Consider the following 16,092-nt stretch of genomic DNA (forward strand, 5'->3'; position numbering starts at 1 on the left):
ACAAACGCGACGCAGCGCAGTGCCGCGCGTAGAGCGGGAGCGACCCGCGAGTGGACGGGCCCGGCGGCTGGGCCGGCGCCCCTGCTGCCCCGCTCGCTCCCCGCCGCCCCCAATGAGCGCAGCCCCACGCGGCCCGGGTCCGTAGGCGGCGGGGCGCTCCCCATGCTGCTGCAGCCCGCGCCGTGCGCCCCGAGCGCGGGCTTCCCGCGGCCCCCGGCCGCCCTCGGCGCCATGCACGGCTCGCAGAAGGACACCACGTTCACCAAGATCTTTGTGGGTGGCCTGCCCTACCACACCACCGACGCCTCGCTCAGGAAGTACTTCGAGGGCTTCGGGGACATCGAGGAGGCAGTGGTCATCACCGACCGCCAGACGGGGAAGTCCCGCGGCTACGGCTTCGTAAGTGGCCCCGCGGCCGGGCGCTCCCCGCCCCGCACTTATCGCGGCCGGGCCGCTGAGTCAGCCGGCGGGCGCACGCCAGCCCCGGGCGCCTCCCGCCGGCTCGGCACCTGCTGCCCCCTCTCGGGCTCCAGCCGGTCCTGCCCCCGCCCCCCAGGCCCCGTCTCCCTGCCCCCTCCCCACGCCCGGTTTAAAGGGAGAGCCGCTGTGTTCAGTTAGGTCTCCGAAGTTTGTGGAGAGGTTCTCGGCACTTCCTGGAGCAACAGGCGAGCGAGGAGCCGGGCTTCAGCCCCGGGCGCTCAGGAGCTCGGAAGCAACCCCATTTTATTTTCCAGCACTTCCTCAGACACCCCAAACAACCTAAGTAAAAATGGGCCTGAAGACACCTCTTCTACTTCCTTTCTAACTAGGGTGTTCCTAAACCCCTCCCACGAGGAGGCTTGTCGTCCCCACTGGCCGGGACCCCTGCCTCCCTTCAGGGTGGCCGTGTCTTCCCTGGTGGTTGTTTCCGTCCTTGAGGGCAGTGTTTCCTAGCACTTGAACTCGGGGGGAGGAGCCGGGGCCCAGGGGCAGCTTTGGGAGGGCCCCGGGCTGGGGTCAGAGGGGACTGGGCTGGACGCCTTGGGTAATGGGCACCCGGGGCGGGGGGAAACGAGGGCCCCGTGCCAGGGCTCTAGAGCCCTCTCTCCGTTCCCCCCGCCGGCAAGGGAAGCCCCTGATGCGTCTGTGCTCCTCCAGGTGACCATGGCTGACCGGGCGGCGGCGGAGAGGGCTTGCAAAGACCCTAACCCCAACATTGACGGCCGCAAGGCCAACGTGAACCTGGCCTATCTGGGCGCCAAGCCGCGGAGCCTTCAGACGGGTGAGAGCCCTGTTTTCCTTCCCTGGCACTTCTGATTGCTATATTCAGCGTTGGTATCTGTCGGGTGGAAAAGGCACCCGCCCGCCCCCCCGCTCCCCCCCCCCCCCAGGGGTGGCAGTCGGCTGTCATGTGCTCCCAGAGAGCCATCTCAGAGCAGTCATCTCCCAGCTTGGAAGCTGAACCCCTTCCTCTGGCTGTGTGTGCCTGTGGGACAGGGCGAGGAGGGCGCATCACCCGGTTGTCAGCTGTCCTCACCGGAGGGAGGAAGTTGGTCCCTGGGGCTGGAGGTTGGGAGGACCGACACCCAGAGGCTGCTGCCTCTCGGGTCCCTCGGCCTCCTTCGGCTGGGAGTTTCGGGGTTCATGTGGAGGTGGCCTGGGAGGGGAAAGGAAGCTGATTAACGCGTTGGGTTAGAGGTGGGTGGTGGTGAGGTGCTTTCCTGTGTCAGGCCGGGCCCCTAACTGGTCCCTCGTTTTAGGCTTTGCCATCGGCGTGCAGCAGCTGCACCCCACCTTGATCCAGCGGACTTACGGGTGAGTGGACAGGGCTGGCTGGGGTGGGGGGCGGTAAACAGGCCTTGGAAGCCAGGCCGGGGGCCGTGGGCTTCCCGGGTCTTCTGGTGCAGGCGCCCATCGGTCTGAGGGAGCCTCTTACCCTGGGACCGCCGACCCCACGGCGGTCGGTTGCGCTGTCTGCAGCCACCTTTCTGCGTCTGAGAACCGACCTTTGCTCCAGCCTTTCAGAAGCGTGATTGTGTTTTGGGAGTGGGAGGGAGACAAGCTGGGAGAAGGGGGAGAAGGCAGGTTGCGTTTCTCTGTCCCCCAGAAAAGGCCGCACCACAGAGACATGGGAGCATGAGCTCTGGAGCCTGTGGCCTGGGTTCAGATCCCGGTTTCTCCTCGCTGGGTGCGTGACCTCCGCTCACGCAGCCACCAGTGCCTCAGTTCCCTCACCTGTGATATGGGATGGTGACAGCACCTCTGAGTTCTGTGGGTGGAGGCCTGGCATGGGCCCCATGCAGGTTAGGTAAGTATGCTGGAAGGGTTTGCCGACTAGGAAGCAGGCCAGGCTCTTTGAGGGTGCCCCTCTGACCTGCTCCAGTGCCCGACAGATGGCGGCAGCAGGTCACTGCCAACCGGTCCAATGTTTGCGAAGCTGCAACAGGTGAGCCGGGATCAGGGCCAGATGTCCCCACCCGAGTGGGTCCGGCCTGTGGACGTTTCGTCTGATGTGCTTTAGAGCAGTGTGTCCCAGCCTCCTCCATCCGAAAAGGGCCTTCGTCGTTGTCTTTCTTTGTTTTTTTTTTTAACCGTCTAGTAAGGTCTAGCGGCTGCTTGGGAAAGGACAGAAACTTTAGGGGCACAAAGGAGCCTGCCATGCCGGCTGACTTCCCAGCCCTGTGATTGATGCCGGCTGTGTGCCCCAGTGCAGGGAGTGTGCTGATGGGGATGGGGGTTTGTTTTGGGGGGGCAGATATAGAACAGGCAGCCCCTTTTAGAATGTTAGAACTTCTTAAGCTATCAGAGACTGAATCCCAGACCCTGCGTTTTGTGCTGAAAGTTGCAAGTGTGTATGCGTGCGTGTGTGTGTGTGTGTGAGCGTGTGTGTGAGCGTGTGTGTACCTGCCCCAGAGGCTTGGTTTAAGGGGCCACCTGGCTCACTGGGGCAGCGTGAACCGGGCACTGGAGCAGGTTGGGAGTTGGGCTTGGGTGGACTGGGCAGGTCAACCATGATTTCGGGGCTGCTTACCCTGACAGGCAGCCTCTGTGGCAGCACAGTGGCCCCCACGTGAACTGGAGGAAGTGTGTGAGCCCAGGTCCCGGTCTGTTCTCCTGAGAGGAAGCCTGGAGGGCGGCAGGGAACAGGGGGTTCTGGTTTCCTTCTCGCCCTGGGATCTGCTTCACCTGTGTCTGCAGCCATCTTGGAAGGTGTTTGGGGACACCCCTGTCTTCCTGCCATCACCCAGGTTCTTCCTGTTTGGGTTCAGGCCGTACGAGGAGGGTGTTCCTCACTTTCCACAGCCCTGGCTCTGTTCCCCAGGGCAGGGGCTGGGCCAGGGGCTGGCACGGAGATCCGGGCGTGAGCCTCGAGCACGTGCGGCTCTTTCCTGCTTGAGATGCGACCGTAGCTTCCCGCCCGAGCCTGGGCTCCCTTTTGATCTGTCACAACTGCCTCTGGGACTTGGTGGGCATCAGCACTTGGCCCCTGGAGCCTGCAGACCTGGGTTCAAACGCTGACCTTGTCACTTACCAGTTGGTCCATCTTGGCGAGAGATGTTCTCTTCCGAGCCTTCACTTTCCTCATCCGGAAAATGGGAATAATAACCACCTGAGGCAGTGCTGGCACGTGGGGCCAGGGGCTCCATGCCTGTCTGCCTGCTCTCCTGCCCTCGCGGCAGCTCTCTAAGGTTGGGACCGATATTACTCTTGTTTCTTAGGTGGGGAAACTGTGGCAAAGAAAGGTTAAGAAGGTTAACAACCTGTCCAGGGTGGCTGAAGTGACAGGATTTGAACCCACGCGGGCTGGCTCTGGAACGCGTGCTCTCAACCGCTGCTCTCTGGGGCGGGCGGGTGGGAAGGGTGCTCGACCGTTTCCCTCGTGGTCCTCAGAGCACCACCCATGGCGGGGTGGTCAGGCATCGGTCACCGATTTTACTGCCATGTGCTCCCGACTGCAGGCGACAGCGTTTTGTAAGTGAATCTGCTGGCTGGCCATTTAATACCTGTGACGACGAAGAGGCTGCTGGCCCTATTTGTTGGTTACCAGGGGGTGGAGACCCAAACGGGGACAAGGATCAGAGGGACAGTCCAGCTCTGCATTTCCAGCGGCCGGTGGACCGCAGCCTCTCAGAGCTGTGCCGCCTCCCGCCAGGCCTCGCTGAGACCCCAGAGGGCAGGAAGGGTGCCGGGCCGGGCTTTTGGGGTCAGCTGTCTCCTCCCAGCGCCCGCCCGCCTGGCTGGAGAGTTGGGCCGTCAGCGTCCCTTTTGATTTTGCAAACAATGGGCCTGGACTCGGCCGGGCCTGACTCAGCGGTCGGTGGTGGTGGCTCTGGGTTGGCAGCAAGGCCCGGGCAGCCCAGAGTTTGCAAACCCGTTAACCCTCTCCTGCCCCGCGGAACTTTCCCCGACTTTCTGGCCCCGATCGTGTGCCTGGGACAGCTCTAAAGATTCCACAGCTTGCTTCTGGGCAAGGCCGCTGCGGAATCCTCATCTGGCTGGGTCGTAAATGTCAGCGTGGAAAGAGTTGCCAAAGAACTTCTACATTCGCTGCTTTTTGCTTGGATTCCCTGCCCGCAGTTTTTCTTTTCTTCAAGAATGGGATTTTTCAGGACCTGACGCGACTGGGACACTTCCGTCATGTTACCTACGTGGGGCCGAGGGTTAGAGTTAGGGTTAGGGTTTGGAGAAGGCTTCTTTGGCAGGTGGCAGGTGGCTCGATCCCGGCGGGGGGGACTGCAGCCATAGACCCCCCCGGCCGACCGGCCCTTTGCTGATGGGGTGGGACAGTCAGCAGACTGCAGGCACAGGTCCAGGCAGAGTGTTGGGTCTGGCTTGGAAGGGGCCTCACAGTGTCAGGGCTGTCTGTCCAGGCCTGGGCCTGAGGCTTGTAGGAGCTGAGGTTTGTCCCAGGCCTGGCTGCACTGGGAGCCTCTCCTTGGGTTATTTTTGAAGGGCCAACTGCTTCTCCGGGCTCAGCTCCCCACCCCAGCTTCTTAAGGGTGCCTTGTTGTGGGCTCCACAGCCGTCCACCGCAAGCCGCCCCCCTCGGTGCTGGGTTGGGGCCAGTCTCTAGGTCCCAGATGGCAGAACAGGGTCCCGGGGCTGCTGGATGTCAGGCAGGCCTCGTGCTGGAGCGAGGCCCCGGGCTCAAGGCCAGGCCCAGCCCCTTCTCTCTGGGCTCATCTCCCCGTCTGCGGGGTGGGGACTGTCGGTGCCACCTCTCAGGGCCGACTGGGGATGGGACCCTCTCCCTGGCACGTGCACATACTGTTCTTCCTAGAGTTTCAGGGCCCCTACACCCTCTGTGTGAAGGGCCCCAGTGCCCAGATGGAGACCTGCTGCCCTTACTGTGACCAGGCTGTGGGTGTGTGCCTGCCCAGGGGGTCTGAGCAGAGTGTCTGGGTCCCCAGGGCGGGAGAGGGGCCAGAGAGTGACAGGAAGATGTCACGGAGCACAGTGGACTGGGCAGAAGGCCAAGAGCTGTTCCCAGAATCCTTCATTCATCCAGTATTTGTTGAGCGCCTGCTGGATACTTTGAATAAAAAAGGTGTGGTTGGTTCTCCATCTCGCTTTCTGGCGGGGAAGCCAGACCATTAGACATCCACGTGGGCACCCGAGGGCCGAGGTGGTGACGGGGACAGCTGGACAGGGCAGCTGGCCGGCGGAGGGCCTCATGGCCTGGGACAGGCCTGTGTCGAGATTGTAACGGTGGGTGGGTGACTGTGCGTGCGATACAGAATCATGGACTTACACCCGAGGACACCCCTGAGCTGGTGGAATCCAAGCCAGGCCCGGAGCCGAGCTCAGAGCGATGGTCCGGCGTGCACCTCCTGGGTTTGGTAGCATGTTGGGTTATGAGACGTCACCTCTGGGGACCCCACGGGAGGGCCTTTGGGGCCTCTCTTTGCTGTGTTTGTGCTTTCCGGAGAGTCTCTCGTGATTTCATGATACGAAGTAAATAAAGCCGGGGGGAGTCGCAGCGCCTGAACAGGGGGCCTGCGCCTTGGAGGTGTGGCAGGAAGTGAGGTCAGAGCCGGAGGGTATGGGGGCAGAGAGGAAGCTGGTGCCCTCCCGGGTGGCATCACGTGGCTTGTTTTTACTTTCAGGGTGTCTGGGGTGGCCCTGCCCCTCCCCAGCCCGTCGCTTCCTGTTTGGCACTCGCTGGAGCGAGGAGTGGGCCGGCGCGTGGCCCTCCCTGGCGGGCGGCCCGCGCACACCTGTTGTTTGTCCCCGTCTGCTGTAACAGACACTGGCCTCAGGGGCGGTTCTCGGGCTTCTGTCCAAGGATGAGCTCTTCGCCGGCCCCAGTGGCCCTGGCAGGAGGGCCCCCGTACCGAGGCCTCGTCAGGAAGCCTCTGGTCGAAGGGAGAGGCCTGACCACTCGCAGGCTGATGTGGGCGTCTCACTTGGCCTCACGGGTGTGTCCCAGAGCAGGGACCTGGGTGGGGGGCGCCCAAGTGGGCCGGGCCGCCCCTTCTCACTGCAGCGGGAGGAGGCTGTGTAAGGAGCCTGGAAGCCCCGCGACTTGTCTGTGTGACCCTTTGTTCTCACGACGAGTTTTCTTCCTTGAGCCTCAGTTTCCCCATCTGCCATGTGGACATGATGCGTGCCCTGCAGCGTGCTGACGGGGGGCGGGGTGCATCTGGATCATTCTCCTGACCCCTCCCACGTGGCTGAAAGGAGGAAGCTGTGCTTTCGTTCAGCCAGTTTGTGCCAGGTTGGGGACTTCGTGGAGACGGAGGGAGCCCTGGCCCTACTCGTGATTACGGAGCTTCCTTTGGCAGAGCGGTGGCGGCTCGGGTGGCGACAGGCGCTCTGCGGGGAGAGGGGCAGCTGGGCAGGGGAGGCTGGTGTGAGTGGTGGGAGATTGGCGGGGTCAGAGGCCCAGCAGGGTGGCCTCAGCTCACGTCGGGCCTCGGTGGCCCAGGGGAGCATTTGGATTTGCCTGAGTGCTGGGGGGCCGCTGTGGGCCCTGAGCAGATGAGGGCCAGGTTACTTGTGTCTTATAGCGTCTCTTCAGCTGCTGGGTAGGCCTGAACCACCGAGGCCAGGGTCGGGGCACCACTAGGGGACCTTGCAGTGATCCAGTCCACGCGCGAGGCCGTGGTGGCCGCCCGGGAGTCAGGAGCTGTGGGGTTCTGAGCACATTTAAAGAACGTGTGAAAGAAAGTCTGAGAAGATTGCAGAACTTTGGGCCTGAGCTAATGGTGGGTCAGTTGGCCTTGGCAGTGAGGGGAGGCTGCAGTTTGGGGGGAAGAGCGGGCGTCTGGGTTTGGACAGGTTCTGGTGGAGATGCCGGGCCAGGGTCTGGCACTGCCCCGTGGGAGATGTGTTTTACCTGCTTTGTGGTCCGACGGCCCCAGGGAACCTGGATGTCCCCCCTCCGGAGAGCCCTGGGAGGCCCCTCCCCGGCCTGAGGATCCTGAGTTGTGCCCCAGCGGCCGCCGGCTTCTCCGACCCCTCAGGCCGAACCTCCAGAGAGCAGAGAAAGTGAAATGGGCTCATTTGCCTTTTTTCTTTCTATTTTTGGGGATAGCTGTGCATTCACCAAATGAGTGCTTGGGGCTGCAGCTGATCCCTTTCCGCTGACAGTTTTGCTCTGAGTGTGTGGGCGGCGTGCCCGTCTGTCTCCCAGGCGCCGGCTCCCTCGGCCCCCTCACCTGCCCCAGCGTCCCCGGACGCTCCTGCGCAGACCCCAAGACCTCTGCCTTCAGGGCTCCAGGGGAGGCTCTGTTGGACTCTGTAGCACCCTCAGTTTACCCATGGGGAAACGCGGCCAGAGAGGGCCGATAGACTTGGACAGGCACGGCCAGGACCCAGACTCGGTCCTCGCCCGCCGCCCTGGTCTCCATCGGCCGAGGCAGCTGGCTGGCTCCTGGCTATGTGCCGCTTGCCCTGGGTGCGTGGGTCTGGGCAGAGATCTCGGCCATCACCCTTTCAGCAGGGGGTGCTCAGCCTGAGCGTGTACCCCCCAGGATGGTCTGGCCTTTTTTTTTTTTTTTTTTTTTGTGGTGATATGCGGGCCTCTCACTGTTGTGGCCTCTCCCGTAGCGGAGCGCAGGCTCAGTGGCCATGGCTCACGGGCCCAGCCGCTCCGCGGCATGTGGGATCTTCCCAGACCGGGGCACGAGCCCGCGTCCCCCGCATCGGCAGGCAGACTCTCAACCACTGCGCCACCAGGGAAGCCCTGGTCTTGCCTTTTGAACCTGGCTGGCTGCAGCCCTCTTCCCAATCTGGGGGTTTGGGGGTTTGCTTTGCCCAGGCCCTGGGCATCGGGTCAACTGACTTTTAGGTTCTGACCCCAAATCTGACCGTCCTGCTAGCTGGTTTGCTTTTCTCTCCAGGGCCCCGGGCTACCCTCCATGGGGCTGGGCTGGGTGGGGGCTGATCTTGCCCTCCCTCAGGCTCGAGGAGGGGGTCTCTGGGGTGTGGAGAGGGGGCAGTCCCGGCCCCTGGGTCGAGGCCGAGGCTGGCAGGTGAAGAGCCAGACTTGAACTGAGGCTGCGGGTTCTGCTTCCCCAGGGTCCCCGGCTGTGCCGGCCGGGCTACTTCCTCTGCCTCCCCAGGGCCGTGACTCCCGGCCCAGGAAGTGGCAGCAGCCCCGGAGGGGCCCCTTCGCCACTGGGTGCCCGCAGGGCCCTTGGCATTTGGCAGGGGTTGGCTAGGCATTTGGGACCCAGCCGTCCAGGCCAGGTTCCCGCCCTCGTGGGGCTTGCATTCTCGTGGGGAAGACGGTGGCACAGAAGATGGATGACAGGGTAGTCTGGGGTTGTAGGAAGGAAGTAAGGCCGGTGGGGGGGCGTGGTTGGGGAAGGCCTCCGAGGAGGTGAGGTTTGAGCTGTGGGAAGGAGCCTGCCAGCAGTGGGAGCAGCAGGTGCAAAGGCCCTGTGCTCGGAGAAGCAGGTGCAGTCTGGGGGATGGGAAGGAGCTCTGGGAGGCCGGAGTGGGGACAGTGGACTGGAGGTAAGCTGGGGAGGTAGGCTGAGGGAGGCCCTGGGGGGGTGGGGAGCAGTCAGGGTTTGGCTCTGGGCAAAGGGGAGGCCCCTATGGGGACGTGCCTGAGTGGCATGGTCTCCCAGACTGTTTTTAAGACGACCCCTGGCCGCAGGGTAGGGGACTGCGCAGCAGGCCTGCCAGGTCTGGGTGGCATGCAGGCTTGCTGCTGGGGGATGGGGGGGAACGGGGGGAATTGGGGGACTGGGGGTGGGGTGGGGTGGACGTGGGCAGGGGAGTCCCCGAGGACAGAGCGTGCCAGGCCTGTGCCCTTTTCAGAGGCCTGCAGAGCAAGCACATGGAGGCCGGCAGCACCCTGACCTTTCTGGGGAGTAGGTGGGGTGCTGAGGAACCCGCTGGACGTGCACCCTGTTCCCCGGTGCCAGGCGCGTGAGACCTCCCCCATTGTGGTGTGTGGGCCTGGGAAGGGGGCGCAGGGGCTGTGCTCAGATGGGGCCAGCCGGTGGTTTGGCTGGGGTTTCCTTTTCATCGAAGGGTCCAGTGGGTTCCCGTCGGGGGGCGGTGTGTGTGCACCAGCTCAGTCCCTTGGTCCCTGCCTGGCCTCTTCCCAGCCCTCTGCATGGGTGTCAGTGGTCGTGACAATGGTATTTGCCTTTTTCTTTGCAGTTTACAGCAGGGTCTCGACCTTACCGTGATGCTGGAGGGTTCTTCGTGGTCGGCGGCGGGGGGTGGGGGGCATCCTGTGCGCTGTTGGTCGTGTCCCTGGCCTCCACCCGCTGGCTGCCACTGGCACCCCCCAACCCCAGTGTGACACCAGGAATGTCCCAGACGCAGCTGAGTGCTCCCTGGGGGCAGAGCCGCCGTGGCTGAGAAATGCTGTTCTGGTGGAGGGTCTCGGTTCTCAAGCCCTGACGTCAGCCTCTGCCAGACCCGTTTTACAGATGGGAAAACTGAGACTCGCAGAAGCTCTGTAACTTCAGCGCAGAGCTGAGGGCCCCGGTCCCCTTCCTGGGGGTGGAGGGGGAGCTTCGCAGCTTCCTCCCACCTTTACTCAGCAGTGCTTAACCCAGTGGCAGAACCCACGCCAGCCGTTGTCTCCCTGGCCGTGTGACTGCTAGTGCCTCGGCCTCTCTGAGCCTTGGTTTCCCTCTCTGGGAAATAGGGTAACAGCAGCACCTATTTTATGGCTGTGAAATGCTTCATAAGTCATCTTGGGCTTTTCACAAACAGAGTGGGGAGTGGGGAGAGGGTGCTTGAGGGAAACAGGTGAACAAATACAGACACGCAGTGTCCCTGCAGGCCAGGAAGCAAGGGAGTCCCCCTTCCTGTCACCCTGAAGCTTATTCGCCCACACCGTGTCTGAGCGTCCCCCAGCAGGGCAGCTCTGTGGTGGCCAGAGCAGAGCTTAGTCCTGACGACGCTGAGTGTCAGAAACCTGGTAAACGTGACAGCTGCCTTGGCCAGCAGCCTTGAGGCAGGTGTGGCCAGAAACCTGTCATTTCAGAGCCCCGGGTGCTTCCGCCGTGGGGACAGCGTGTGCCTGGTCCAGGTAGTGGTTCTGCAGTGTCTGTGTATCCGAATCTCCGGGTGCCTGTCAGATGCAGGTTCCCGGACCCCATCTGACTTGGCAGTCTGCAGGGATCCACGTTTTTAGCAAATGCTGTCTGAAGCAGTGGTGTGCCTGCCCGTGTTGGGAGAAGTTCTGGGCTCAGAGCTTCCGTAGCTGCCCACTAAGGAATGTTCTGGGGTTCCGGGAGCCGCGTGGGGCTCACGTGGTGGGGGCATTGATGATGCCCAGGACAGCACAGCGGGCACCGCACCAAGATGCGCTCCATCGTGTCTGCACTGGCTCCTTTTCAGAGAGACATCCGGGCGGCCGGGGCCCCTTTCCTTTCTCGGAGGGGTCTGTGCCCACCGGCTGTTGGTCAGCACTGCGTGTCCAGCCCCTCCCGTGGCCCGGCCCTGGGCGAGGCACTACCTGCTCCTGTGAGGTCCAGTGGGGGAGATGGGCCAGGAGCTCGGGGTCTGAGCGCTGCCCCCTCCTCCGAGAAGCCTCTCCCGACCACTCCCAGCTCTGGCTCACGGGTTGGTGTGTTCGTTGCCTCTGGAATCCAAGCGCTGAGAGGCCAGGGGCTGGGTCGTCTGCTCACGGCTGCCTCCTCGCCCAGAGCACACGCGCAGGCACGTGAGAAGGGTGGTTGCAGCCTGGGAGGCCAAGGCGGGATTCGAACCCAGGCCCTGCTCTGTTCAGGGCTCTTGTTCCCACCAGGGAGGCAGGAGGGGGTGGGCAGCAGAAACTCCTAATAGGGCGGAGAGGGAGAGTGGGAGCCATGGCCTGGGCGCAGGGTTCCGGGCCAAAGCTGCCTGGCTTCCTGACAAGCAGCAGTGTGTGGCCTTGGCGACCATAGGAGTGCTGCCACCCAGGAGGGCAGACGATGGGGAGGCGGGGGCCCGGTGTAGGCACTCCCTGGCCGGGGGGAGCTGGGGCCCCTCCGGGACAGGCCAGGTGTGCCCAGGCTCTCACCCCCAGGGGTTTGCTGCTGGATCCCTGGGGCTGTGGTGCCCGTTGCCACCCCAGCTCTTTCCTCGCTGGGTCGTTCACCCCTCGCTCAGGATTTGCCCCTTGTATTTGTGCGTTTGTTGTGGTAAGGCACGCGTAATCTCAAATCTGCTGGTCTAGGGCATGAAATATATTCACACAGTCGTGCGGTCATCACCACTGTCTGATTCAGAACTTTGTCGTCGCCCGGAGGGAGGCCCGTAGCACTCACTCCCCTCCCCTGCTTTCCGAAGCCCCTGCAGTGTAACCACTTTCTTCCTGGGTTTGCTTTTCTGGAGATGTCATGTGAAGGGAATCATTCAATCTGTGGCCTTCTGTGTCTGGCCTCTTTTGCTCAGCATCGTGTCCTCAAGGTCCATGCACACAGTGGCGTGTGTCAGTGTGTTATTCTTTTTTATGGTGGAATGCTCCTCCTTGGCGTGGGTGCGCGGCAGGCTGGACATCCATTCATCAGTGCGTGGATGCTGGATGGGTGCTTGCTTTTCCTTTTGGCTCTTGTGAGTGGTGCTTCTCATTCCCCTTTGTGCCTGTGAATCCATTTGCCTTTTAGAGATGCTTGGACCCACATGCAACCCTGACACAGCCTCCTTCCAGGCCTTTTCTTTGCGTTCAGAACATTGCCCCACATAAAGTTGCCGTCAGTCAGCTCTTGGACCCATAAAAATGGCAGCTCCATGCAATTCCACCTCACCCGTCCTCAGCACGGATATAAATACACATGTGATTTTTTTAGCGTGAACATTATCACCATTCAGTATAAATATCACAGTTTTGCATAAACAGTATCTCTGTTCTGCGGCTTGGCTTTCTCTCCCGGCGGCGTGGAGGGGAGCGGCTTGGGGCTGAGCGTGGACCTTGTCCTGCTGCCACGTGGGGCGGTCTGGGGACACTGGACGCTGCTCCGTCCCTGTGGACGACACTCGGGTTTCTCTGCTTTTTCGCTGTTCCCAGGGGTGCCGCCGGGACCCACTGAGCCCCTGTGCTTATTCGGGAGGGAGGGCTGCTGGATGCCGAGGGGCCTGGCGGGGGCAGGGAGCCCAGCTTCCAGGGCCCAGCTTTCTGTCCACTTGCTCTCCCAGAGCTGCCCCAGTTTCTGCCCCTGCCAGGCCTGCGGGAGCACCGGGAGGGGACGGTTCCCTTTTTCTTTCAAAGCAGCTTCTCTTCGGAATGGGGGGGGGGCAGGCCAGGGGTCCGGGGCCTGTCTCACAGGCGTGGAGGGACGCTGGGGCGGACCCCAGGTGTGTAACCACGTCAGCCCCATCCCGTGTGACTTGTGCGGGCCCGAGAGGAGGAGGAGGGGCTGATGCTGGAGGCCACGGCGTCTGCCCCGCCGAGGCTGCCGTGGGGCCCGGCGCTGGCTGCAGAGTGGGCACCTGCTGGTACTGCCTTCCCGACCCTCAGGTTCTCTGTCTGCAGCGTGTTGGGTTGCCCCTACAGTGGAGGGCTGCACGCACGGAGCCCGCGGTGGGCATCCTGCAGGGAGGGACGAGTGCGGGGTGCAGCTCTCAGCTCCCAGGCTGATGCCCGGGGGGCCTTGGGTGAGGCACCTCCAAGACCAGTTTTTCTGTTGTAAAATGAGATGGTTACCTGAAGGCCAACCTGGGGGAAGTTTCAGCCAGTTACTGCGCGTGAGGCGTGGCCACCGGCCTGCTGAGCCTTGTCCCTCAGGCTCTGGCCATCATCTTTTTTTTCGCAGCACCGTCATTGCGGTTTTGCAGTTACGCCTGTACTACATCGTTGTCTCCTTTCACTCAGCAAGTGAGCCCCTGCCTGGGCCAGGGCCTGTGTTGTCAGTTCATGGGTGGCTGACGTTGTAGTCAGGGCAGACAGATGTGGTGAACAAGTAAACTGTGCAGGTGTCACTGCAGGGAGTGGCACATGCTGGGAAGATGAACCCAGGGAAGTGGGGGGACAGGACTGGCTTCATGGACATGTGACCTGGGTGATCACACAGGGACCTGTGCTCAGAAGGGCTTGTGCTGGATTTGATGCTGAAATTGTTCATCATTTTTAAACTCCCCACCCCTGCCCCCAAATCATGTTGTGTTGCTCCTGTGAGGGATGTGTGGTGTTTGGGGTGTAGGGTGGGATGGGGGAGGCTGCCTGGAGGGGTTCACGGAGGAGACATTTGAGTGCAGACTTGAAAAAGGGAGGTGGGAGCCCTGTGGGTCTCTGGGGAAAGTGCTGTGCAGGTTGTGGGCACGACCAGTGCAAAGGCCCTGTGGTAGGAGCACCATTATTGTTGTAATTGCACCCATTTTACAGATGAGGAAGTAGAGATGCTGGAGGGGGGACACGGCATCACCCGGCTCTTCCGGCACCTCCACTCCACCCGAGCCAGCTGTGTTGCCCCGCTCTGTCGCCCGACCCTGACCCTGACCCTCTCTGCTTGGCCCCACAGGCTGACCCCCCACTACATCTACCCACAAGCCATCGTCCAGCCCAGCGTGGTGATCCCGGCGGCCCCAGTCCCGTCACTGTCCTCGCCCTACATTGAGTACACACCGGCCAGCCCGGCCTACGCCCAGTACCCACCGGCCACCTACGACCAGTACCCGTATGCCGCCTCGCCCGCCACAGCCGCCAGCTTTGTGAGCTATGGCTACCCGGCCGCCGTGCCCCAGGCCCTCTCAGCCGCGGCCCCCGCGGGCACTGCCTTCGTGCAGTACCAGCCTCAGCAGCTGCAGCCCGACAGGATGCAGTGAGGGCCGTTTCTGCCCCTGCAACTGCGGCACCATCACCACGCGCTGGGCGAGTGCCAGCCGAGCCCAGGGGTGCACACCGCACCTGTGCCTCGGGAGACCCTGCGGGACCCCGCCTGCAACCCGGGTGGCCCAGAGACCACTTCTCTTTACACCCAGGACCGTCGCGCCTTGAGGGAGGACTTTGAGAGAAAAGAGTGACCGAGAGCCATTTGAAGATCAGCCTGGATGTCGCGCACGCACTGTCCCCATCCTCCCGCACCCCTGGAGCCCATGGGCGGCCCCCCAGCATCCTGTGGGGCCTTCTAGACCCTCCACAGACCCCAGCGGCCCTCCGGGGTGAGCAGAGACTTTGTCCCGCTCAGAGAGGCCTTGCTCCAGGGGGCCCAGGATCGCGACGCGTGTGGACTCTTGTTGCTCTGTCTGCACAGCTGTGAACCGCGCACGGGGCGGCTCACCGGCCCGCTGAGTTCCCATTCTCTAAATGCTGGCCCCGGTGCACCCCCCTCCCCCCGGCCCCCAGACACCCAGGTGCGGCAGGGCCACCAGTGACCAGCGACGGGGCAGCTGGCCGTGGTCCTTTACGTCGAAGCACTGCGACTTTTTTTCCTTATCATCATTGTTTTGCTACTAAGATGATTCAGAATTTCAGTCTATTTTTTCAGCAGAGACTCTCACCACCAAGAATCCAAAACCTGTTTTTGACTTTGAAAGACTCGCTTTTGTCGATGGCTCTACACCCGAGGAGCCAGTGATAGTATTTCTGTGATAAGGTGTCTGCTGGCCCGGGTGCCCGAGCCCCTCAGAGGGTGGGCGTCTCCAGACAGTAAGTTGTCTTAAGCTTGTCCCCCTCCCTGCGGCCGTGACGGGGTTGCGGGCCGAGGGGCTGGACCGCAGCGTCCTGGCCGGCAGGGTGGAGGCTCAGAGTGCCCCCCGCGGTGTCGCCTGCTGTGTATGTACCAGCCCAAGCAGCTGCGGGATTGAGCTGAGACACATCTGCTTGCCTTGGGGGTTCGGGGACGGGGGAGGTGACAGTTCCCACAGCCCGCGATGGGGCTCCTGGAGGGGGAGGGGAGAGTGAGATGAGGGGACAGGCCCGAGGGGGTTGGGGCGTGCGGGCCGCTCCTGCAGACCTACCTCAGGGAAGTGGGAGGCCTCGGGGCTGCTGCACACGGGCAGGCGCTTCCCTGCACGCCAGGGCAGAGTCAAGGCCCAGAAAGCAAAGTAGCTCAGATTCTAATAATATTTTTATTAGAATGTTCTGATTATAAAAATAAAACTTGTTTTCTTTAAAGAAAAAGTGGGTCTGTAGTTTTTCCCTCGAAGTGGGCGCCTCTGAGCCCCACAGCCACCGGGCTCAGTCTCTGATGTGCTCAGAGCAGGGCCCCGGGGGCAGAGGCTGGGCGGCTCCACCAGAGCCTGGTGGAGCAGGGGGCGGCTCCTTGGAGAAGGCAGGGCACTGCTGGCAGAACCCGGGCAGGAGCTGCTGAGAAGGCATAGGAGCAGGTGTCCAGGCCCCCTGCCCTCAGGTTGCTGGCAGCCGGGCGCGGCGCAAGTCAGGAAGGGACGTCTGGGTGTGCGGGAGAGGGGCTCCATCCTGGGATGGTCCCAGCCTCTCCCACCATCCAGCTGGAGCCCCAACTCAGCACTGAGGGAATCACGGGGGCCTCCTGGAGGGGGTGTGAAGACTGGAGAGGAGGTTCATTCACTCATTGCCTCACTTTCTCCCTCATTCATTCATTCTAAGAAGTGGCGTGTGCCAGGTCACATGCAAAGCACTGGGGATAGTCATAAAACACAGTCCTGCCCACTGGGTTTATAACGTACTGGGGGCACACAGCAAGCATGCAGACTAGTGGGGGAGACGCAGCAAAGGCAGATGGGGCAATTTCATAT

The 16,092-nt window shown here is 62.4% G+C and overlaps 1 protein-coding gene across 1 annotated transcript; it reads left to right on the forward strand.

The window, feature by feature from the left end:
* RBM38 (RNA binding motif protein 38) lies at nt 1–15,229 on the forward strand. The gene is made up of 4 exons (XM_082856602.1): nt 1–399; nt 1,138–1,261; nt 1,740–1,794; nt 13,896–15,229. Exons 1-4 carry the CDS (start codon nt 163–165, stop codon nt 14,197–14,199), a joined length of 720 nt encoding a protein of 239 aa, XP_082712728.1. The 5' UTR covers nt 1–162; the 3' UTR covers nt 14,200–15,229.
* Nucleotides 15,230–16,092: the final 863 nt, after the last annotated feature.

This window comes from Leucopleurus acutus (genome assembly GCF_964270905.1).
Source record: "Leucopleurus acutus genome assembly, chromosome: 16".
Classification (NCBI taxonomy): domain Eukaryota; kingdom Metazoa; phylum Chordata; class Mammalia; order Artiodactyla; family Delphinidae; genus Leucopleurus; species Leucopleurus acutus.

What these genes read in the sequence shown, in the direction of transcription:
- RBM38 (XM_082856602.1), top strand. Translation starts at nt 163, where the DNA reads ATGCTGCTGCAGCCCGCGCCGTGCGCCCCGAGCGCGGGCTTCCCGCGG. An exon ending in GCCGCGGAGCCTTCAGACGG is followed by an intron (nt 1,262 to 1,739) that starts GTGAGAGCCCTG and finishes CCCTCGTTTTAG; the next exon opens with GCTTTGCCATCGGCGTGCAG. An exon ending in TTGATCCAGCGGACTTACGG is followed by an intron (nt 1,795 to 13,895) that starts GTGAGTGGACAG and finishes TTGGCCCCACAG; the next exon opens with GCTGACCCCCCACTACATCT.